This window comes from Porites lutea, chromosome 11, assembly GCF_958299795.1.
Source record: "Porites lutea chromosome 11, jaPorLute2.1, whole genome shotgun sequence".
Taxonomy (NCBI): domain Eukaryota; kingdom Metazoa; phylum Cnidaria; class Anthozoa; order Scleractinia; family Poritidae; genus Porites; species Porites lutea.
Genome location: NC_133211.1, coordinates 12906615 through 12931492, shown reverse-complemented (window position 1 = coordinate 12931492; position 24878 = coordinate 12906615). Strand labels below are relative to the sequence as shown.

Below are 24878 nucleotides of genomic sequence, written 5' to 3'. Positions count from 1 at the left end.
CTACTTAGAGAAGCAAAAATACAAATCGATGGATGACAACAGCTATATGCTAGGCTAAACATTCTTTAATTTAGTCTTGAATTTACCAAGAAACGGGCTGAGTTCCCTGCATCCCCCTTCTCCTACCCCCTAATTCCCTCCCCCTTCCCTTTCGAACGCCTGCACCGCAGGCTACCTTTCTCCAAGGTGACGAAATACCTTCAAAAACTTTCATGTAGACCTGTTCTTTATTATACTACAGTAATGTCAAACAAACTATTTTAGGGGACTTCAATGCTTCCCTTGTCAGAGGAACAAACATGGTGATATCAGAAAAAGACTACATTTTTTTCATTTTCATGTGGGGTCACTAATTACTCCCGTTTCGTTAATTAGACTACGAGCAGTCTCTCTTTTTTCTTAGTCTGTCGAGCGAAACGCGGGAGACACGGAAATGACTACGCTCATGATGGAAAGCGCTTTACGGGAGAGGCGGGCTACAACCCTCGTTTCTCGCGTCGTGACGCTCGCGCGCGCTTGCACTTCCCTTACTAAATTGGAAGAAAAAGAGAAACTGCTGGAAGTCTACCACCTTGGGGACAGAGGAAAGAGGCCGTTGTAGACAAGTTTAAACAATAGTCAATGTATGGACTGTCCGTTAAGAAAAGAGGCCGCTGTAGAGAGGTGGCTGTTGTATGGACTGTCCGCCAACAAAAGTGGCCGCTGTAGAGAGGGTGGGCGTTATAATTAGTGGAGTTTCAACTGTATTGTGTTGCTGTCACTAATGAACACAACACTAGCCTCAGGCTATATTTTGTAAGATAATATGAGCTTCAACTAAACACAACACTAGTCTCCGGCTATATTTTGTAAAATAATATGAGCCTCAACTGAAAACAACATTAGCCTCAGGCTACATTTTGTAAAATATAATGAGCTTCAACGTCGTTACTTTTCATTGCGATAATTCCCACTGCTCAATATCCTGTTTTAGTTTTTCAAGTAACTCCAACCTGCGACCATAAAAGGAAACCTGCTGCCTCTGCCTGTTCCTCTTTTCTATAACTGACTGCATTCTCGCCTTGTTCCAGTCAATTGATGACTTAATTATGGACTCATTTTTGCGAACATTGTTGGCGATGTTTGCTTCCTCCTTTTTGGCTTCTTTCAGTTCCTTTCTCAAGCTCAAAACCTTGCCTTGAAGAGATTGTAGCCTCATTTGATATTCTTTGTGGTAACCTTCCACACACTTTTTGTGTTCAAAGCATTTAACCATATTGTCACCCTGTGAAATGATGAAGTCAATAAGGCTTTCAGGTTCATCAGCATCGGCAGGCATGGGCTGATCACAGTCATCTGATGATAAACAATGCACAGAGTAAGATGATGATAGGGCTGCAATGATACAGTTAACTTGAAAACTAATTTTACCTACTTTACTCTGGCAGTTTGTTTCCTCGTTAAGATTATTTTAAAAAAATGCAGTTCCAAGTATTACCAAGCTGACGTACCCTGTGGTGCTACTTTCGCTTATACAAGGTTTTCCATGACATAGATACGCACATCAGAGATGCACTGTTTGGCGGAGAAACGCAAAGGGAACGCAAAATTGCAATGAAAACAAGTCCTCTCAAAAAAGGACCGTTCTTACACAAATAATGTTCTGTTTCTCCAAGGAATTTTCCACAGGAATTCCCAAAAGTTGAGTTTCATTTTGTTTCATTTTGTTTGATAACTTGAGAAGTTTTTACAAATGGTTATCAAACAGAAAAGTCAATCATGTCGCCATCTAGGGCTATAACAATACACACATGTACACGTTGTAGTTAACTTTTTACCTCAGGTAATTTTTGTTTTTCTTTGGGTTTTGGGTATGGTGATGTATGTTAATGAAGTGGAAACAAACAAAAAAAAAAAAATTACCTACGATAAAAAATTAACTACAACATATACATAATTTTGTGAACCACGATATTTCTTACCACACTTCAGTAATTTCAATATTTGAACATGTATCATAATACAATACGGTATAAATAGGCTACATTGACAAATTTGTGAATTTATAGCCTTTAATATTCCTTGCCCAAACTCTATTTTGATGGTGAATAAGATGACGACCAAAGGTGTATGCATATTTATTTCTCAACAATATTTCACAATTACACGTCCACAAGCAAAACACGAGGTCACTACAGCTTTGCAAGAGCGGCTTTAACAAAATTTTTCACCACTTTGAAACGCTTCAAAATGAAGAAAATATTTGGAAAAAACCCCACATTCATATGGGTAAGTCAAAAGTTCAGAAATTGTTTTGTCTTCACAGATTTGCATGTGGAAAAGGTTTAGAATACAGTGATAAATTGTTTCTTGTATCACATTCTGACCCATGCTCGGAGACCCAGGGGCAGATAGTGGGGGCGAGGGAAAGTCTAAATGGGCAGAAAAATATGGCACGAAGAAAAGTAAAGAACAGCGAGAAGAGCCCCTGGGGACAATGTCTTACCAGACCAGTTCCAAACGATCGCCGCCGTTCTGCCTTCTGATTGGTGCCAGAAAACTTTGTGTTTTTCTGCCCAATCAGAAGGCAGAATGGCGGCAACTGCCTGGGTGGGGGTGAATTTTTTAGTCCAAGGGTTTTTGGGGGTTTTGTTCAAAGCCCTGGGGATTTTTGTGGGTTTGATATTTGCATCCATTCAATCATCCTTGTCACTTGGAATTAAGAGTACTCCGCTGGGCAACAGGTGCGTCATAAACACTCACCATTTGAGGCACCTACTGAGGCTTCCCTTCCTTCCATGAGACCTGCGAAATACTTCCATAGTTGTTCACCAACAACTGTGTTTTGCAATAGAACCTCCACACTTTCTCCAGCTTTGTTGTAATCCTTTAAAGAGTTTGACAGAATCTGTTGGGTTACAGCTGGAGAGGAGTGTTGCCCCCTTAGCAAGAAGTGCACAAAAACTCTGAACAGGTACACAATGGTTGTGGTTTCAGAACATGATTTGGTTGGAGAGAGCATCTTGGCCAATGAATGAAGGACAGTATTCCCTCTGTAGTCCTTTGCTGAGAATAATGATATGGCATGGCTGTGTCTATTCAGCGTCTTTACGATGTTCACAATGGCATTGCACAAAAAGAGGCTTCCCAATGGCTGGTGTTGGAGCAGACGCAATGCCATATGTAACGGCGTTTCCTCGGTAATGGATGTGCGAATAAGAGGACGGAAGCCAAAGTCTGAGAGCACTTCTAAAGCTTTACACTTTCCCAACAAGCAAGCAAGATGGATGATGGAATAACACAGTTTTGGCAGTTGATCAGGAACAATTGCGTTAAGATCCCAAGCAGTTTCTTGGAGATAAGCTCTGAAGTTTGAGCAGGATTCATTTTCAACAGCTGGAGTAATTAGGCTGCCATGATCAGGTGTAGCACAAAGAAGCTGGATTAATTCATGATGTTGTACATTGCATTTGGGCGTGCACAAAAAAGTGTGATACTTCCCTGCAAACAAGAGAGAACCTATTGCATTATAAGTTCTTTTTTGCTTCTTTTAACAAAGCAACACAATCTCTTCACAAATAACTTGATTTTCATCTCCAAACTATCCTCAAGAGGGCTTACGCTAATGAAAAGGGTATCTCTACAGGCCAAAATAATTTTTTACTACCACAATAACCATCAAGTTTGTGGTAATGCTTGCCATGTTCACCCCTTTTCCATTGCTGATTTGCATTTCAAAGTCATCATACTGCTTGAAAAAATATGGGTATGTGGGCTTAATATTAGGAGGGAGAGAAGCATACAAGAGAGAGTGAAAAGTGATGAAGTGGGAGCAATGCACTGACATGAAATGTTTATTGCTTGTAGGGAGGACAGGAGGGTGGAAACCTGGAATAATAGGGTGTAGGAGGGGTTTGGCGTGTAATCTAAGGAAAACTGAAGGGAGCCCAGTGCAATGCACTGACATGAAAAGTTTACTGCTTGTGGGGAGGACAGGGGGGTGGGAACCTGGGATAATAGGGGGTAGGAGGGGTTTAGGGTGTGCTCTAAGGAAAAACTGAATGGGAGTCCAGCACGATGCACTGACACGAAAAGTTTATAGCTTGTGGGGGAGGACAGGAGGGTGGAAACCTGGGATGAGAGGGGGTAGGAAGGGGTTGAGGAGGCAGGAGACCAAAGGGTGAGAGGTGGGACATTACAATCAATGTAAGATGCATCTCATTCTTTCTTACATAGCGAAATGGTAATATACAAAACCCCTTTGGAACAAACACGTTAATCTAAAACACAACATTTTTTGGGTCTTATGCCGTTAATTTGACCCCAGTATAATGTATCGTTATTGAAATGAATGCATTGGCCAACCCCTTCCTCATTTTTACAACACTCTATAAGAATTCCATTGTACAGGTAAGCAATCAAATGCAAATAATGCCACTGCATTGATCAGAGCTGAAAAGCCCAAATTTTGGATCATATGCACGAAACTGCTCCCATAAAGAAAGAATGGAGATTTCATAGCATGGGACAAGAAATTTATAATATACAGTGACCTACCAGTGCAAATGCAAAATAAAATTTACCACAAAACAAATTTATGTTGATGACCAAGCAAAATAAATTCACAGCAAAATGAAATGTTACAGGAAAATAAAATTAAGTCTTGCTGTTGTACTTGTCGGCCACCGTAAAATGTGCCCTACCTCCCACTGGCAACTTTGGTACATGAATATGAAATTCTTCCTCTTCTTGACTTAGTGACTGCCCTTCATCTAAAAATAATGAAAGGTGGAAACATTTGAAAAATAACAACTTAAATCAACACCCTACCACAAAATCTTTAACATATAAATATACATTTGATTTCAGGTTAATTTTGATTTAACCTAGGTTGATTCTCAATTTCCAATGTCTCCTAGCCCTAGAAAACAGAGGAAATTGAGAATCAACCTAGGTTAAAAAAATTTAACCTGAAAACAAATTTTACCCATAACATATCCAAATGTTTCAACATATAAATATTCACCCATTCACCCACTCACCCCTGAGTCACCCGTAACTCCCCTCCAAAAATAATGAAGCCTACTAAGTGCCCAGCAAAAAAAAAAAAATGAGTCAAGAAAAGCAAAAACAGAGGGGAGGAGAGAAAGCAAAAAGTAAAAGTCAAGACTTCTGCATCTCTTTTAAACACAAAAACTATCTTAAAATTTTGCTTTCTATGTAGCTGATATTTTGCATCTGGATCAGAATGTCACAAAGTGTATGACCTGTAAATGGGTTTATGGTAAGTTTTAGCTCTTTATACTACTACATGAGAAATTTCTGCAATTTGATTGGCTTAGAGCAGTGGTATTTCAGCTTAATTTGAAATACCTACGTGTGAAAATTACAAAACCTTCTACTGGCAGTAGTATAAACAAATAATAGCATGATTTATACGTGATATTTGGCATAAATACCACTCGTGATACTTCAAAACTGTCTCAAATTACACTCGCCTAACGGCTCGTGAAATTACATATAACAATTTTGAAATATCACTCGTGGTATTTATGCCAAATATCACCACAAATCATGCTATTACCTATACTAATAGCATGACAGTGACCAGAAAACCACTTGCCCAGCTTCAAAATGCATTTTTCAGCAAAATTTCCAGGTGCAAATGGGTTAAACTCCCTGTAGTGTGTCTATGAAGGGGCAAGACTCAAGAGCTATGACAAATTGAAACATTTCACACATAGCAGTTTTTTGTAACAAATTAGTGAAGAAATTAGGAAACTTTCTTTGAAGAGAAACAGACTGACAAACAAGGCAATATTATTGTATATAAAGTAGTATAGCACCTCCCATCAGTGACTGGTTTTTAGTTTGAAATTAGAACTCATCATATCTTTGGTACAATGCTCAAAACATTTCATAACCACAAAACAATACAAGAATTTCAGTACAAGAGATTATTTATTTTAGAGTAAAGTTTATGGCAAATGGCAATCACATGAGTTTGTACCACTTGAGCAAGTTTCCCGTCACTTGTCGCTTACTGTTCATTACTTGTACTTCTACACAAAAATAAGTAGTTTCACACCAGTTTTATCAATAATCATTGTATGGCTACTATTGTATGCGCACTCTGATTGGCTGTTTTCTTGTAATGACTAGGCATTACTAGCTAGGTGTCCAAGGCATATATAATCTGTGTTTAACTTCATGATAGTGGACGTCCTTATGGACATCCATGTTATTGCAGGCTTAAGTGTACAACTTATTATGATGACATTTTTCTTAAAGTTATCTGCTGACCAGTTAATTGATTGCAGGCTCAGATCTATAATAAAAAGGCCATGTAATAAACAACTTATTAACCTTGTCAGTTTGGTCATTTGTTACAAGGAAATCTCAGACCTCAGCCTTGATGTATTGACCTCACTCTTGGTTAATAAGTAGTATGTTTTGTTTTGAGCTGTTTCTACCAGCTCAATCTCTATTTTGAGAAATTCTCAACTTAAATCTGACATTTGCTGTTTGCCGTATTACACGACTCTAAATCTCTCTAATATCAGAGACCTTTAGATTCTAAGACGAGTATGACTACGAGCACGAGATTTTCCCAATACCAAGTAGTGCTCGCGCGTGAACAAGTGTCATTTTGGCGGCAAAACATGATAGCCATCGTCATTCTATTACAAGTTTTAGCAAGAATGTCCTAGAGACAGAAGGAAGTTTTCAATAAAAAATATTGTTAGAATTTCTATCATTTTGCCATCAGGAGAGGGCTTAACCTCCTTAAATAAAGATGACAATGCTAACTTTTCTGGTGAAAAAAGTTCAACAGAGCTTTCCAAGGTGTTTGTTTTTTGAGAACGTGTCAAAAAACTTTAAGTCAAATCTCGTACTTATAGTCACTCTTGTCCTTGAATCTAAAGGTCTCTATTGACTGACAAGAGATACCTGCTGAGTCAGTTTCACTTCCTGCTGAGGTTTCTGTACTCATTTGCAAGGTTGAATGATGTGTTGACACTTGTTGCACTGTATCAGATTGAACTGACGACATGGAGGTTGACAAAGTAGAAGGCATGGATTCATCTTCACATCCAGTGGAGATTTGAGGGAAAGAACAGTTAGTTGATGAGGCAGTGGTGCCAGATGATTGAACAACCTGCACAGACATGCTGGCACTTTGGCCAACTGGAAGGTCACCTTGGAAATCATTTGTCTGCAACACAGGCCCTGTTTGAGCACCAGTAATTACCTCTTCCACCATTTTACCCTGTGCAATATGCTCTTCTTCATTTGTGACCTGTTCCACAGCATTATCAGTATTTCCACCTTCTGCAGCAGGTGGGGAGGCGTCGCTTATACCATCACTACATCCAATTCTTTTCAATTTTTCTTCTTGAAGAATCTCAAAAACTGTCTCTCCAGCTTTGTTTCTGACATCAAAAAAGTTTAGCACTTGGCTGTGATGCAGTGGTCCTTCAACAGCAAGCTTTTGAAGCACATGAATCAATTCTTCACAAAATTGATCATATAATTCTCTCTGATCAAGCAACTGTTGAAGTTCTGGACTATCAGGAGCAATAGATTCTTTAGCTTTGATTTTACAGGTGAGCTCCCTGATTTTTTTAGCACACACATGAAGAACAGTGTCATCATTGAGTTCATCTTGCAACAGAAGAACATCACTATCATACTTGGCAAAAAGCTTCAACACCTTTTTGAATACAGTAACCTTCTCATCAAAATTAGAAGAAGGCTTGAAACGATGCAAGTTTTTAAAGAGTAGTATGATAGGCAAGTCTTTGGCAGAATGAGCAAAGTACTGCGAGTGACTTAGCTGTGCTTTTAACATGGATTCTAACAAGTCAAGTTTACCAAACAATATAGCCGTGAGAATGACAAGCTGGCGAAGCTGTGAGCAGGGGTCTTTAATGCCTATGGATGATTTCCAGCCATTTTTTAAAGATAATTTTAAGTGGTTCTCCAGACAGGTTCTCAGTTTGCAATCATCTGCAACACCGGCTGCCAGTACAAATGGATTGTGTTTTGATGTGCAGCTACTTTCACACAATCTAGTATGCAAGCCATCAAGCAGATCCTTTAGCGGGATGTTAACACACTTACTCAGTTTTATTTTCTTCCTCGATGGTTGGCTCAGATCTTCAGTTAAACATAAGTCTTGAAACCTGCCTTTTGAGACTGGACTATTCAAAGCCCTGACTGAGGCATCAATCACACGAAGAGATTCATCTGAATGCTCCATTACTACACACGAGCAAGCTGTTTCAACTATCATATCACAGAGGACAGCTTCTGGATCTTTAATGCCTGCTTCAGAAGCATCAGAGATGCAATTGAGGGTAGATTCTATTTCCCTTAGGGTAACACATGAAACAGATGACTCATTTCCTTCTGACAATGGCATGACGTCAGTTACAGTTGACACTGCTTCATCTGTCATACTGCTGTTTGAAGTTACAGTGGAATCACTTGGTTCATCACAATTTGCCAGTGGTGTGTTAGAAATGCTCTCTAGAGTGGTTGCTGTTTTCTCTAACATTCTCTTCTCTGTGCTTACAGATACATCAGTTTTCTCTTCCAGGTCTATCAGACCAGAATGCCTTGTTTGGTTGTCTTCAGTATTGTCCATGTTTACAGTGGAAGTATGCATCTCTTGTGTACTGAATACTTTTTCTTCCTCAGAGTTATTAGTCCCAGATTCATTTTCAGGATCATCAAAGTTACTGTGACTTTCACTTGAAAGATCCTTCATTACTGAGGCATTCTCAGAGGTAATGTTCACACTGCTAGATTGGCTTTGATTTATAAGATCATTCTTTGTGATAGCTAACTCTTCTAATGTAGCAGTTGTCTCAGTTTCCATGTCCAAATTATGACCTTGTATCTCACTGCCATTATTTTCGACACTGTTCAGATGAAAAGCTTCTGTTTCATTTGATGACATATTCGAGTTTGAGACCGTTATATCTGACACAGAACCATTCTCAGTCACATTGTTCACACAAGAAGATTGCAATTCAGTGCCAATATCATCCACTCTGTTCACATCAGAACCTTGGATCTGATCTAATGAATTCTGAGCAGATGTCCTTTCACATTGCATAGTTGCATTCTCAGCCACCTCCTTCAAACTACAAGATTGCAATTCAGTGTCATTATAACCCACTAAATTTTGATGAATATATGTAGATGGTTGTATTTCATTTGAAAACTGTTTTGGTATTGCTGTTTCGCCTAATACAGTGGTATTTTCAACTATCTTGTTCACATGGGAGGATTCTGTTTCAGTGCCACTGTTATCTAAACTGCTTACAAAAGAAGGCTGTATTTCATTTATTGAACCCCTGAGCGCAAAAGTCATTTCATCTGGAACGGTGGTAATCGTCTTATCTCCACTACAAGATTGAATTTTATTGCTATTATCATCCACTATGTTTACACCAGATGGCTCTGCATCTGTTGATGAATCATTCAACATGGTTGTTTTTCCATCTAGTACAGTGGTACTCTCAATCATCTTATCTGCACTAGAACATTGAACGACATTGCTATTATCATCCACCATGTTTACATCAGATGTCTCTGCTTCTATTAATGAATCACTCAGACTTGTTGTTTTTCCATTTGTTATGGTGGCAGTGTTCACTTCCTGATCTTCAACGGAAAATAATTGAATTATGTTATGGCCAACATCATCCAATCTCTTCACACTAGAAGACTCTGCTTTACTTGATGGAGAAATTAACGTTTTTTCACCTGTTACAGTGGAATTCTCGACCATCTTTGAACATTGAATTTCATTGCTATGATCATCCAACGTGTTTACACCAGAAGGCCGTGCTTCATTTGATGAATCGATCACCATGGTTGTTTCTTCATCTGATACAAATTGTATGGTAGCATTTTTAACCACTGTGTTCACACTACAAGATTGCATTTCCATATCATGGTCAATATGTGCTCTGATTGCACCAGAAGGTTGTGTTTCATTAGATAATTCCTTCGGTGTGGAAGCACTCTCGTCAGCTGTTTGTAAAGTGGTATTCGTCAACATCTCATTTCCATCAAAAGACTGAATTCCAGAAATATTCTGAACTATTCCGCTCCGAGCAGAAGATTGAGCCTGTGGTTCCTTCGCTGAATCATCCAGGGAGGAAATCCATCTTCCTAGAACATTGGCCTCAGATGTTTTGTTCGAGCTTGCATCGACGTCGGCATATTTTGAAATGTTTTTGCTCAAATCAGGTGACTGCATTTGATCTAAAAGTTCATCGAGCTTGGAAGACAAATTGTTTTTTCTTCTCTTGCCTTCGCTCATGAAAAAATAAAGTTCTTTACTCGTGAAATGACGCAGAAAGGTTGGCAGACTATGTCTGGTATGAGCTGCTCGACCTCGTGAGTATTTCGGTTTGGTGATTGGCTTACACAACGTGCTCCCTTTCATCAATATAAATTGACCCCCACTCGATCCAGTTCTCGTCACGATCAAATTTCGTAAAAATGGTGTCTTGTAGGGGAATTTGTGAACCTGTTTTCTCAGCCCTTTTGGAGTATCATACAGCAAAGATAGTGCATATCAAAAGCAAAAAGGTTGGACTGATCAATCGACTAATACAGTTAGCGATCATTGTTTACATTATAGGGTGAGTAGTGTTTCAGCTTCAGTTTCGAAATTAATGCCAAACATACAGAAGGCAACGCAACAAGCTACTTTTCTTGACCTTCAACTGGATGTAACGTGTAAGTCAGTCCAGTCCTTGCAAAAGCAGATAAAAGACCGGATAGAACTGCTGACGTTTTAAGGTATTCGATGAGCTGTAGCTGCAGGATCAGCTGTAGGTACTCAATCAGCTGCTTCAAGTGTTTATGCAAATGCCACAAGAATTGCAATCGACCACCTTTGAAGAAAGACGAAAAAAGAAGTAGCCTAGCCATGTTCTATAAAATTTACAATGACCAAACTAGGATAGACACTGGGAAATATCTAAAGCCGTTGAGTCGAGTTAGCCGTCATGTTAATAGCCAAGCTTATGATCAGGTTCCAGTTGCATATTTGCTATTTTGATCCAAGAACAATAAGCCCGGCCTAGCTAATCGAATGTTCGGTAATCGAACTCCAGTCATTCGATTGACTTCAATTGCGTTCGGTAATCGAACTTAACCCAACTCACCCAAAAGGTTTGCCAATCAAACACTTAAAAACAATCGGACATAAAACCAGTTTCTTCTGGTTTCAAACAAGGTGTTGTGTTCAAGTAGTTTGGCTTCAATTTCAAATACGAGCAGGGTGCAAAGAAAGTCAGTTTTACAGCTTGCCATTCGGGCAAGCTGAAGCTAGTATTTATTAGCCCAAATGTCACTTCAACCAGCCCCAAAAACTTTTTGATGAGGAGAATTGATTTCACAGTTCTTCTGTAATTTAAATTCCTCAAAAAACTTCACTTGCCTGTTGGGTAAGTTAAGAACAAAATTCATTAACCCGATAGAAAAATCCCACTAGCCCCGGGCTATCAGACACAACTTTCTTTGCACACTGACGAGTATGCAAAGATGCCACAGCAATGGTTAAAGGCTACCATGAGTGCTCTTTTGCTGTCGGTGTCGGAGAGAAGTTTGTTATTAAGAAAAAAGGAGGAGATAGTAACAGGGGTCCTGCTCTGAAGGTAAATGACTAAACTTGGACATTTGCCATATGAACTGGTGCCTGTACTTTGGCCACTGACCGACAAAGTTGAAGTGTAAGGCCCTGTTTATACGTCGCGCAATCGTCGAATTTAATTCAGATGAATTCAATTCAAAGCCTCCCACGCAACCAATGCAATAAAATTTGACGATTATGTGACATATAAAATGAATTAAATTCGTCTGAGGAATAATCAAACTTTCCGAAAAGTTCTAAATCTGACCGATTAGGTTCGATTGATTTTGGTCAGTTTCATTCGATAAGAGAGTTGAACATTTTTCCAAAGAGGTCATGTAATGCCTTTTCTTTGATGGCATTTACAAACTGCCTTTATTTTATAAATATTATATGACTACTTTTATTTATTTCTTTTATATTCCTTTTTTAATATTGACCGCTGGCCAATTTGCAAGAATCATCAATTATTTTTGTTGGAGGCAAGATAGATAACCATAATATGTGACATTTACGACAATTCGTGCAGCATGTAGGAAATGATTCGATCTTTGATGTTAGTAATTTCTTTTGTTTGGTTTTAATAGACCTTCAGGTATTTAATCCTTGCAGTAATTTTTTTTTAAGGTATGTGATTGTTTATAAAAAAGGATATCAAGAATTTCAGGAACCATACAGTTCTGTAACTACCAAAGTGAAAGGCTTATCACTCACCGACTTAACAAGGAGTGGCCCAGAATTTCCACTGTATGGAGGTGTTCATGTGTGGGACTCATCAGATTTTGTTGTCTCTCCTGAGGTACAAACTTTTAGCTCTAACCATAACAACTGAATTGCAATGAATGGAAGATGAGTGCCTGGGATGTTTGGGAACTCCCCTGTCACCAACTGACCCCTACAAAGAGACCCACTCCTATGGCTGCCAATCCCCAGAACCCAGCCTATCACCCCCATACAGTGTACCTCACCAAGTCATCTAAGCTCCCATCAAACTGTGTTTGCAGTGGAAAATAAGGGAAGGATTAGGCTGGGAGGGGCACAAATGACAAAGAAGAACACACTCCACAGAAAAAAGCCGTTATGCTTGAACACACTGAAATGTGCTATAAGGCTATGCCAGAGAAGGTGACAGAGCATCAGCTACTCTTTGTTGTTAACTCAGTTTAATTGCATTTAATGGTAACCGCATTTAACCGCATTAGTTCCATGAGTAGCAACAATATATAAAACAATATTGCTAAGTAATCAAGAGAAAACGTTTTCAGAAGAAAACGTTTTATTGGTCCTCAATGCCAAAATCTTTAAGGGTATAAAGTCTGAACCCGAACTGGAATAAATATTCAAAAGGGTGGTGTGCTCAACCCAATAACCCTTGAGTACTGATAATACATTTTAAAAGCACCACATTGCAATAAATGATAGAAACAAAAGTAGATCATCATCTGTTTCAAGTGTTTGCTGGGGGCTGACAAGAATACTATTTCGCTAGGAGGTATTTTTTTTATTATTTTATAAAAAATATTGTTTACAGAATATGGAAGATGGTGGTGTGGGGAATTCCTTAAGGGCAAGGGTAGGGGATACCAGTTTTAGTCCTGATATGTATATATTACTTGCCTTTAGTTTATTGATACTTTACCTGTTTGTTTAGCTTTTTTGCTGCTAATTTGTGCCAACAGGAGAATAATGCCGTATTTGTAATGACAAATGTGATCATCACACCAAATCAAACACAGAGCACTTGTCCAGAGAACTCAGAGTTGCCAGGGGTACAGTGTACAAGTGACAGTGATTGTAAACCACTAGAACCTGTGAAAAATGGCAATGGTATGCACTTATAATAATACAATAATTATATTGATAAAATATTAGCATATATCGACTTTAATTTTAGCATTTTGTGATCCAAATGTTTAAATTGAGCCAAGAGTTGGTTATATGTGGTAAATGAAATGTGTTGTGATTAATATGCACTAGTTACCAGTAGTGAATTGATATAATTTATTGTTAGTGAAATGACGCCTTGTGGGCAATTAGTCTATGATGGCTCTCAGTTCTTCTGTATTTTTGGTGGACATAGAAACTCAATCATGATCAGTCGATGACAACATGATTGTCTTCAAAAAAGGCCGCATTGCTTTAATGTTAGTTGTTCTAGAAAAAAAAACCGAGTTAACCTTTCATAAACCGCTTGATTCTTAAAAGGCATAATTTGACATGAGTATATAATTGCATGGGACCCTTTTTTTTCAATTATTGTCTTATCTTTTGTTTTTTAATGTGTTTTATGTTCTGTGATGGAGTATTGTCAAACATATGTTCCAACATATGACTCGTGTAACTACTGTGTATTTTGCAAGAGTTAGCATTAGTTCGCCTCACCTTTTGTTTTGTAATACTTTGTAATGTTTGCAATAAAGAGTTGAATTAGTTCGCCTCACCATTTTACTCTTTTTTTAGAGTTACTCAATTTACGATTCAGAGATATTATTAGGTAGTTTTTTATTAGAACTCAGAATTTAGAGTTTAAATTATTAGAATTTACAACATTTTACTAGAGTTTTATATATATATATAATACAGTCTCCCCAATTAGTAAGGCACTGTACCTGAGCTATAAGACATGAGACTTTAATAAAGTTCATTATTATTTTATTTATTATATGTATGTAAGCCTTTAATTCAGCTAAAGTATAGTCCTGGACAGCTGATTTTGTTGCTAAGGCAGGCCAGCACACATCATTATTTTTAGAGTTTTACTTATTAAGAGCTGGTAAACACTGTGCAAACTTAACATGTATGACTGTATGAATGACTGAATGTATGACTATACTAGCTACTCAACCTACTTTTGTAGTACTATGTGTTGGTCATGGTCAAAATTTTCTCTTTTCTCATAATGCAAGCTCAAACCAGAAATTATTCCAGGTATATAAAAACTCTGACTCTTTTCAAACTCTTAAAATAAAAGCTTTGAAATTCTTGTTAACATTAAGGTTTCAAGACGGGAAGATGTGTAAATAATGAAAAAGGAGAGAAAGTTTGTGAGATTTATTCCTGGTGCCCAGTGGAGATTGATGAACTTCCAATGCCAGGCTTTAATTTAAGGTAAGGCCCTTGCATTTTTTAAATAAATAATTATGTAAAATATGTTAATGTACCTTTTTTACCATCTTTTCAGTTTCGTGCATATCTTACCACTATCATTATGGATTATCCTGTCATTAAATACTGTAGCAGTATATATTTTTAATACCTGGCATGGACTTCAATGAGTTTCAAGTTTATTTCAAAATTTTACAGGCTAATTTACAAACTGCTCCACCCACAAGCAGGGCTAACCAAGGCAGGAAGAGAAAATCAGATAGTTTAAATACCTTGAAAATCTAAATACATAAAAAAATACATAAATAAATATCATCAACAATTTTAAACCTACTCACCTGCCATTTGAGTTTCACAATGGGAGTAGGTTCTAGTTCCCCATGGACCCGGGGGGGGGGGGGGGTACTCCCATACATTACCTATACGGGTATGTGCCGCCCAACGGGGTCGTGATTTTGAAGCTCCTGATTTAGAAAGGGGTATCCATTTCAGAGGCGTTTTCTAGAACGGGGTATAAAAAATTGTGGATCACGGCTTTATCTTCTGCTTAAAATTGTTGCTGATTATGAAGAAGCATTTATTTGATGTATAAGTCGAACAAATAAAGAAATATCTTTTTAAAAAACAGGGCTATTTCAATTTACAAACTTTCTAGAACGGAGTACAAAAAATTGGCCCATTTCTAGAACGGGGTATCAGTTTTAGGGCGAATTCTAGAACGGGGTATAAAAAACTGGCCTATTTTCAGAACGGGGTATTAATTTTAGGGGAATTTTTTTTTTAGAACGGGGTGCCAATTTGGAGTTCCGGGGGGCACATACTCACCCAAAAAATACCCAAGTGCCCCCCCCCCGGGCCCATGGACCAACACTTGGTGGAAAAATCAGTCGGAGAGTTTACTAGTATTGCTTGAAATTTCATCCTGTATCTATGAGAAATTATAAACCTAATGCTAAATGTTTTTGATGACCAGTGTGAGATGTTGTTCTTTCCTATTGCACTAGTTATAATGTTCCTCTTCTTGACGCTGCTAAGAATTTCACCATACTCGTTAAAAACAATGTGCAGTTTCCCAAGTTTGGTGAATCAAAGTAAGTAATAATATTTACAGTTTAATTTATACTTCTTGTTTTGAGCTTACTGGCTTATAGCTAGAACGCTTTATGCCGGCATCAGCGTAAGAACGATGGTAAGGTCATTGCTATTGTTCTTGTGTGTGCAGTGAAGCGTAACCTTAGGGGCCAATTCAAAGGGACTGGCTTTGATACCTGCTATCTCCCATTCTCTGTTTTATACAGCATTGTTATGACAAGGAGGAATTTGACACTGATCGTTCTTAGGGCTTTTTAATAAGGTTAAATAGGATATTATGCTCCTTTATTTTAAAAACATTGAGTGTTTGAGTTTGTGAGGAATGGCCTTTCAAATATAATATTACAGGAAACATGTTCTGTTATGATAATTCTCAAATTGAGTTTAGCCAGAGTAATTTCTTTGCTATTTCTATCCATTCTTAATATATTTATATATATATATATTTTTTAATTTATATTTCTTTTTTTGTTTACTGTGAGAAAATCATCTCATTTGTTATCACATTGGTGACAGAAAATTGTGCTGTCAAACAAATTGCATCCCCTGTTATGCAGCATGCATCCCTTAATCACAAGATGGCAATTATGACAAGCAAGTTTACCTCTTAGAGGTTTCAACAGCAGTTGCAGGTGATAAGCTTTGGTTTTTGCCTTTAAAAGTATATTATTTTTGTTTGTCCAAACAGGAGAAACATCCAGTCCAATAACAAAACATACTTGACTATCTGTAATTATGATCCTGAAACAGACCCTCTGTGTCCAATATTCCAGCTTGGAAAGATTGTTGAGCTAGCAGGTGTCAATTTTGATGAAATAGCTTATAAGGTAAGTTCAGGTTTGAATTAACAACAGAAAAAAACAGAATTTGACTTCTTTCATGAATGTCAGTTTCAGATCATCCTAATTCAGTATCAATGACCTGACCAGTGGCCACGGCAAAAAACTCTTATACAATCTAGCCAATCAGTGTGTGTGAAGTTACTGCCAACTTTGGACATTCTTCCTTTTACACAAAAAACAACTGGAAACTTGCATGGCATAGAGAAACACATTTTTTGTATGATTTATAGTGAACAGAGTAGACCATCACACATGAAATATCTATTTCAGTTAATTTGTTTAAAATTATAATTGATTAATTTACTTTTTCAATAATCTTTTTTTTCTGTTGTCGTTTTCATGTCATTTTAGGGTGGAGTCATGGCCATTGTTATGACATGGAATTGTAACTTTGACTCTCTTGCATATTCTTGTGAACCCAAGTACTCATTTAGAAGGTGATTACAGATCTCCTGGTCACAATAATTATAGTTGGGCTGTAATATTAGGATGCAGTCCGGTTAAATTTACCATATTTCATTCTTTCACCACACAGTACGATCGGTGAAAGATGGTTAAATTTACCATCTTTCATTTTTTCACCACACAGTACGATCTTGACATTGCTGATCCTAGCAGTATGCAGGACGCACGTCAAATATGAACCTAGTATACGGCCTCGCTCTCCATGAGTTCTCCGTAACTTAGTGGATAGAGCGCCCGCCTGGTGTTTGGGAGATCATAGGTTCAAATGTTGATTCTGATTTTTTCTTTGTCCCACGCTCGTGACATGCAGATTATTTCATCTTCACATTTGTTAACTGAGCTTAAAATTTACCATCTTTCATTCTTTCAGCAATCATTATATGGTTTTTTAGTAAACAATCATGTTTTCTCCTCAGATTGGATGACTCCAAAGCACTGATTGCCGAAGGTTATAATTTCAGGTAACATTAGTTCCATGTCATATCATTATCATCATACTGATCCCACTGACAATGTTTTTTATATTCTAACCATGGAAGAAAGCCTGTTCCAGACTGAAAGATACTTATAGTAAGGAGCAGAAGTCATGAAATCTGATGCATAAAACACGCACCCCCTTTCCCAGATCATACACATCTTATTCTCTCATGCATATGGCTTGTTCAGTTTGGGACATTCCTACTATCTGAAAGCCTGGCACAGGCTAAACATGAGTGTTTAAATTTCTTTGTTTTATTTTTTCAATACTTTTGCAGATATGCTAATTATTATGTACAAGACAATGTTCTTTACAGGACACTGTTCAAAGCTTATGGTATTCGATTTATGATCCTGGTATATGGACAGGTAAAAATAATTGTTGCATGTTCTGTTCACCATGAAGTCATATCTTTTACAGAAAATGTCCTAACCCCATGGCTACAGACTATTTTTAGTCTAAGCCCTTGATCATCTCTTTTATATGGCCTTTCATTTTAATTAAGTATTTCCCTCAACACTTTGCTTGAGAAACGCTTTTCCTTTTTTCGTTTCCTATTCTTTTGCAATAATATTACCATGAATAAATTCATTATTGAAGATTGTATCTGGAACAAATAATATCAATAAAAGGGCACTTGATATGTTAAGTTCTTGCTTTGTTTTACAAGCAAACACATAGCAATTTGGAATCTAAACGTTTCCATAACCCTATCACATTGGCTTTTTTCTTTCGCCTCATTTAAATAAAGATATTCGGAGAGTTCAGAGAAGTATGTTATAATTATTAAAAGGAAGGTCCGTGTGCTTGTGATAACACTTCGTTTTTGACAGATCCAAAAAATTTGAGTAGCTATAAAGAGCTATAAAAATAAAGAAAAAAATGTTTGATTTTCTGTATTCCTAGGGAGGAAAATTTAGCGTCATCCCATTGTTTCTCAACCTGGGATCTGGTCTTGCCCTTCTTGGTATCGTAAGTATTCAAATTGACATTGATACTTTATTTTATTGTTGTATTTACAGTACAATATGTTCTTGTGCCTTTCACCTGCGATCAGACGTTCATTTCAGGGGAGCATGAAATTTACAATATCTCATTTCTTTTGCAGGCCACAGTTCTTTGTGACATTGTGGTTCTCTATGTACTTCAGAAGAAGTATTTTTACAGGGAGAAAAAATATCTTTTGGTTGATGATACGGAAAGTAAATCTGATGATTCCCTGGTATGTTGAAGTTGCCTTGTCCTGCTTTTTTTCCAGTTAGATAAAAAAGTTTGAATGTTATTGATACAGAAGCATCTTCTCTAGTGAACAACCATTGTTAACCATTTAAAATTTTGAACAGCTTGGGCCTTCCGAGCTAATCTATTGACCAGTCAAGGATATGTTATACTAAACGCCAGCACACTATGAACATTGCAGTAATAAAATTATTAGTCTTAAATTTAGCAACTCTAAGACCAGAATAGAAGCTTTTGATACTTAAATATGGTTAACATTCATTTAGTCTTTATACCAACAATTGCGTTTTTGTTGATTTATATATATGTGACAACAACAGGAACTTGTAGAACAAGAAACCACAGATGTCAACTAACAACGGATGAAGTATAATTCCTGAAAAGGTATTCATTGGCATAGCATAGCGAAGGCTTTTAACAACTGCTTCATAAATTTTGCTTAACAAGTAAACTACGCCCGTCAGTAGAGCTAGAGTAATGGAAACTAAGGTAGTAACATCCGTCATGCTTGCTTTTTGTTGTAAACCTGCTTTATGTTTGACAGGTTGCCCGTTTCTCAGTAACTTGCATTGATAACACAAAACTTGTAAACAATAGTATATAGACAGTTTGCCAGTATGAACACCCATCGGCTTTTTACTGTAAACTCTTATTTAAAATACCGCGTTTTAGTAGCCTGTCCACAGACGTTTTTTCTCTTTTTTTTGGACAATTCGACACCGCGGATTTTATTTCCATACGCGCGCTCGACGATCCTTACTGCGCTTTTCAAAAACACGTGAACTCTGAAGTTCAAAAACCGCCTCAACAAGTACGTTTTTTCGCTGCCGTCAATCATAACTACGATCACAAGCAACGGTCCTTGAAACACAGAAACACACAAAATGGATCGAAATCCACAAATCACAAACCATGACCTTTTGAACCCATGGAAGTAAACGTCCGTTTTCTAGGTCCGCTAAGACAATTGACGGCAGGGAAAAACGCAAATGTCAGTTGGTTTTGGAAACTCAGAATTCGCGTGCTTATGAAAAAAAAAGGGTCTGTGGACAGGCTACATTACATTTGAAGAACAGCAGTTATAAGAATTCCCAAATAGTACTAAAATCTACCTTTTTTGTGGACCGCATTCCCCTTATAATTTGCGAGATTTTCCGTTTTGTTAGTTCAATAAATAATTAAATAAACAGTTTCAACTCCTTTCTCCTAATAGAAAACAAGAGCTCGTGTCATGAACAGCACTGGTAGTATGGATCGTAACAGTAAACAGTATTCACCCATAAACAACGAAGAAGATATTCAAGAGGATTCCACAACTTTTCAAAATGGTGATAATACACAAAGTCAAAGATAGTACTGATGATAAGGATCAAGGCATTGCAGTATGTTAACCACGACATTCCCCATTGAAAATATCTTTCTCCATCATGCAGACTGGATGTCCAGATCGTGTACTAGTTCGAATTTGAATTACTTATACAGGAATGACCTGCCATCCAGTAGGACACTTCCGAGTTCCTGAAACCTTCACTTTCAAAATGAGGCAAAGTACACAACCTTTCTTGTAAAAATGAGTTTCATTTGTACGAGAATGAAAAATCATTTTGATATCTAAGGCTGAGCACTTAACCTCGTTTTGATACAGAAGCCCTGGGGAACTCGGAGATGGCCATTACTCATATTGTACTCAAAAGGGGAAAGTCTCAGGTACGACGGAAGCATTTTTGAATGATGAAGTTTCAAACAGCAGCTGTCCACTATCCTTCCAGTTTGCTGGGTTTTAAACCTATAGGTCGAAAAGGAACTAGAATAATACTCCACTAATTAGTTATAATGTGCTGTTGAATTTGGATTGAATCCGTCTCAAGAAAAGGATTAGTACTAATATGTAGTTTATTTAGATACGGTTATAGAAGATATGCATGCATAATAACACGGCAAATTAAGGAAAATAGTGTGAAAATAGGACAAAGTCTAGAATCGCCACAGTAAGAGTAAAACACTACAAGAACCATTCCTGTGTAGTGTTTAGTTTTATATAGATTGTATTTTTTATTTTTTATTTATTTTTTTATTTTTTTAATATAATTCTTTATTGAAAAAAATTGATATTAATACAGCAAATTAGTTACTTACCTACATAATTATAATGTTACAACTAATATTACTAATACTAATAATATAATACAAAAAAAACCAATATCACTAACAATAGACGGTAACCAAAAAAAAAAGAAAAAAAACAAAATTCAAACAAACTAGAAATGCGGATGCTTATTAAAACCTGTAAATAGTTAAGCATTTACAAGAGGCGACACTATCCATTTAGCTTCAAAGAAATCCTTTGTTTTTTTACTATGCAGACTTATATATTTTTCCGTTTCATATTTTACAGCAATTTTCTTTTTAAATCCATATATATTCGGAAGAATTTGACTTCTTCTACAATCCCACAAGTACAATTTCCCAATCATAATTAGATAGTTTAGAAGCTTAGCAGAAGGGGAGTTTTGTCGTATCATTCCAACTAAAACATCTTGCAACGAAAGTCGAATGTTTTCCTTTAAAAGTTGGTGCCAGAATACTTCGAAGTCACGCCAGAAATCTACCGAGAAAGGACAGAGGTATAGGAAGTGATATAGCGTTTCTGGTTCAGATGAACAAAATGAACACGAGTCATTCAATTTAAAGCCAATTTTGTAAAGTTTAGCATTAGTATAGAGAATGGAGTTAAGAATTTTGTATTGAAATGCCTTAACATATGCTTCAAGAGCAACACTATGCGGGATCCTAAAAATTTGTTTAACTTCCTCGAGTGTGAAATGAAATTCATTTCGCAGCTTGTTTACATTAGTTGGAAAAAGAGCCTTTCTGCTTACAAGTAAAGTATAATAGTCCTTAGATTTCTTCTTTGTGACATCAAATATATTATCGTCAATTTTTAGAGAAAGTTCACCTGTTGTTGATTTACGAGTACAATGTTTTAAAATGGAAGGAATGGAGTGTCGAAGACCTGCCCAAACTAAAAAATTAGTTTTAGAAATCCTGTTAGAAACTAAGGAAAAGGAATCTTTGTTATTTAAGTCAAAGGATAGATCGCTGATGTGAACTACACCAGCTTCGAAATAGCTTTTATAATAAACTGTTTTATTATTAATGAGTATTTGTTTGTTATTCCAAAGAATATAACGCCAGTCTTTTTCTGAAGAGAACGTATCTCTAAATTCTGACCACCACTGCAGTAATTCTAGATAGAATAGAGAAATATTCAGTGGAAGGATACTAACATCATAGCTGCAATGAAACAAGAAAAGGCCGCCAAAGCGTTCTAGATGATGTGTCAGATACCTTTTCCAGGTGCCATCATTTGAGCTAGCTATTCTTTTTAGCCATGCCAATCGAAGCGATATTATCATGCTATCAAAATCAATCATCTTAAATCCTGCGTTGGAGTATTCATTTATCGCAGATCTGCGTGTGACTTTATCACGACCATTCCATAAGAATTGAAATAATAACTGGTTTAACTGACTTACAAATTCTTTTGGGGTAGGTATTAAAGATGACACATAAACAAATTTCGGGATTAATAGAGATTTGATAAGTGTAATTTTGCCATAAATAGAAAGTCCTCTAGAGGACCAAATTCTAGTCAGGTTTTTAATACTGTCTAATCTTTCTATGAAATTCTTTTCAAGAAGCAATTTTTGATCATACGTGTAATAAATTCCTAAAGCCTTTATCGGTTCGTTAGGCCATTTAATTCCAAAAGGCTGTGCTTTGTAGTTCCTTGAAGAACCTATCCACATAGCTTCCGTTTTGGAACAATTAATCTTTAAGCCAGAGACAATCTTGAAATCATCTAACAGCCTAAAAAGAGCAGTAGCAGAGCTTGAGTCGGCAAGTATTGCTGTCGTATCATCTGCGTATTGAAGAATTTTTGTCTCCTCACTCCCAATAGAGATACCTTTGATATCTTTATTTTGTCGAATCGCAATTGTTAATGTTTCTATAGTAACTGCAAAGAGGTAAGGAGAGAGCGGGTCCCCCTGCCGTACCCCACGTTCAAGATTAAAGTATTCAGATGAAAGTCCGTTGTTTATCACACAGCTTTGTATGTTTCGGTAGAACGTTTGAACCCCATGGATGAAATTAGGGCCAAAATTGAAGGATTTCAAACAATAGAGAAGAAATTCACATTCTACGCTATCAAATGCCTTTTCAAAATCAATAAATATCATTAGTCCCGGAATACTTTCTTTTGCAGTGAAATCCATAATATCGAAAACTGATCTAATTGTTTCGCCGATATATCGGTCTTTCACGTATCCAGTTTGGTTATGGTGTATAATATTTGGAAGAACATTTTTAATTCTAGTGGCGATCACTTTAGACATAATTTTTGTGTCAACGTTTACGAGAGAGATTGGACGCCAGTTCTCAATATATGAACGATCTTTTCCTTTTTTTTCTATTAGAGTAATTACCGCTTGTTTTTGAGAACAAGACATTTCACCTTTTTCAAAGCTTTCGTTCACGCATTTAAGAAAAGGATCGCTTATTAAAGGCCAGAACACTTTGTAGAATTCTATAGGAATTCCGTCATTCCCGGGAGTTTTGTTGGTTTGAAAGCTCTCGAGGATATTATAACATTCCTCAGCTGAAATTTTGCCTTCGCAGGTCAACTTTGGTTCTTCGGTTAATTGAGGTATATTCAAATTCTCTAGAAACTTTACAATGTTCTGACGGTTTTCCGCATCACTATTTGAACTTTTGTATAACTCTCGATAAAAACGTTTTTGTTCTTGAAGAATGTCATAGGGATCTGTCTTTACGACGCCGCTGATTACTAGTTTCCTTATATGCTTTTTTACATATTACTTTTTTTTATATAGATTGTAGATTTTGTAATGATAAGAAATATTTTGTATCCTCAATTGTTTACTAAGGAACTGATACATAAAGAAGAAATCTCAGGGATAAGTTTTAGAATATTAGAATAAAATTTAATCGTTCACTTTAGGAATACGTTTATCTAGTCAAAAGAATTGTAATAAATATTTATTTATGGTAGCAGAAGTGTTTTGATGCGTCTCTTGGTTGGGCTTTTGAGCCCGGGCTGAGTCTATCTATTAGTGTACCTTATCACGAAGAAAGCAAGACCAACAAGATAACTTGGAAAAGTTTAACGTAAAAATCTGAGTTTATTTGGGTCAATTGACCACCACAAGGAGATTCAAAAGCTGATTGTATAGTAATCCGGATTCCGAAATCCCTCAGGGAGGGAGGAGTTGGGAAAAGAAAATGCTTACGACCGTGTTTAACGCGCTAGCTGGCTAGAATCGCACATTATGACTCACACCTGGCTACAGCCAGCATTTATACATGGGTTTTGCGCTGAACCTCTGTCACATGTATTTAATCCTGACAAACAGGTTTACCACTCACGGATTAGCGCAATGACATTTCAAACATTGTCAGTGAACACTCTATGTTCGTTTTTCCGAACAAGGACAGGTCATCCTATCTAGTTTGCTTCCTGATAAAGGTCAATGTAGACTACGAGTTCTCTCCCCGCCGCGTGTCGCCTTTTCTCGCGTGGGGTGATTTTCACGCGCGCTCGCGTTTCAATCGCCCTACTATCCCTGAGGAAAAATGGGGGACTACTCGTGGTCTAGGTCAATGAGCTTACCTAGAAAAATAGACATGAAGTATAAAGTGACATCATGAAACGACCACGACCGCGATTTTATCTTGTGATACACTATTGACTTCCGACAAAAGACGACAGAGCGGAAAATACTGAGAAAAATGAAGTTTCCCGGGAAGGATCCGGAAAATTCCAAACAAAGGGGTGGAGGACATAAATGTCTACACCGTATTTTGAAGGGTTTCTCGCCTTTGATAATTGGCTACTATCATATAAGATTGTTTAAGGGTTGATAGGTGAATTTGATCACGTCTCTTCTTAGGACTAAGACCTCGTAGCACAAGTGGAAACATTTTCAGCCTTATAAAT

At 37.1% G+C, this 24878-nt stretch overlaps 2 protein-coding genes across 2 annotated transcripts; one reads left to right on the top strand and one right to left on the bottom strand.

Annotated features, from left to right (window-relative positions):
- Positions 1–133: 133 nt before the first annotated feature.
- LOC140952936 (uncharacterized) lies at positions 134–10392 on the bottom strand. Its single transcript, XM_073402393.1, has 4 exons — positions 6931–10392; positions 4683–4751; positions 2743–3480; positions 134–1335 (listed from the first exon to the last, which is right to left on the bottom strand). The coding sequence occupies exons 1-4, from the start codon at positions 10316–10318 to the stop codon at positions 935–937; spliced, it is 4596 nt and encodes a 1531-aa protein (XP_073258494.1). The 5' UTR covers positions 10319–10392; the 3' UTR covers positions 134–934.
- A 108-nt stretch (positions 10393–10500) lies between these two features.
- LOC140952937 (P2X purinoceptor 4-like) lies at positions 10501–20203 on the top strand. The gene is made up of 13 exons (XM_073402394.1): positions 10501–10643; positions 12266–12437; positions 13318–13465; positions 14635–14746; positions 15748–15834; positions 16524–16662; positions 17029–17114; positions 17559–17603; positions 17898–17988; positions 18527–18592; positions 18729–18842; positions 19180–19243; positions 20073–20203. The coding sequence occupies exons 1-12, from the start codon at positions 10501–10503 to the stop codon at positions 19213–19215; spliced, it is 1239 nt and encodes a 412-aa protein (XP_073258495.1). The 3' UTR covers positions 19216–19243; positions 20073–20203.
- The last annotated feature ends 4675 nt before the right edge of the window (positions 20204–24878 follow it).

Bases quoted from the DNA above. Each gene is read 5' to 3' on its own strand.
- LOC140952937 (XM_073402394.1), top strand. From the start codon at position 10,501: ATGGTGTCTTGTAGGGGAATTTGTGAACCTGTTTTCTCAGCCCTTTTG. The intron at 13,466-14,634 runs GTATGCACTTAT...GTTAACATTAAG, and splicing joins ACCTGTGAAAAATGGCAATG to GTTTCAAGACGGGAAGATGT. The intron at 15,835-16,523 runs GTAAGTAATAAT...TTGTCCAAACAG, and splicing joins CCCAAGTTTGGTGAATCAAA to GAGAAACATCCAGTCCAATA.
- LOC140952936 (XM_073402393.1), bottom strand. From the start codon at position 10,318: ATGAGCGAAGGCAAGAGAAGAAAAAACAATTTGTCTTCCAAGCTCGAT. The intron at 3,481-4,682 runs GTAGGGCACATT...TCTTGTTTGCAG, and splicing joins ACCAAAGTTGCCAGTGGGAG to GGAAGTATCACACTTTTTTG. The intron at 1,336-2,742 runs GTGAGTGTTTAT...GTTTATCATCAG, and splicing joins CTCAGTAGGTGCCTCAAATG to ATGACTGTGATCAGCCCATG.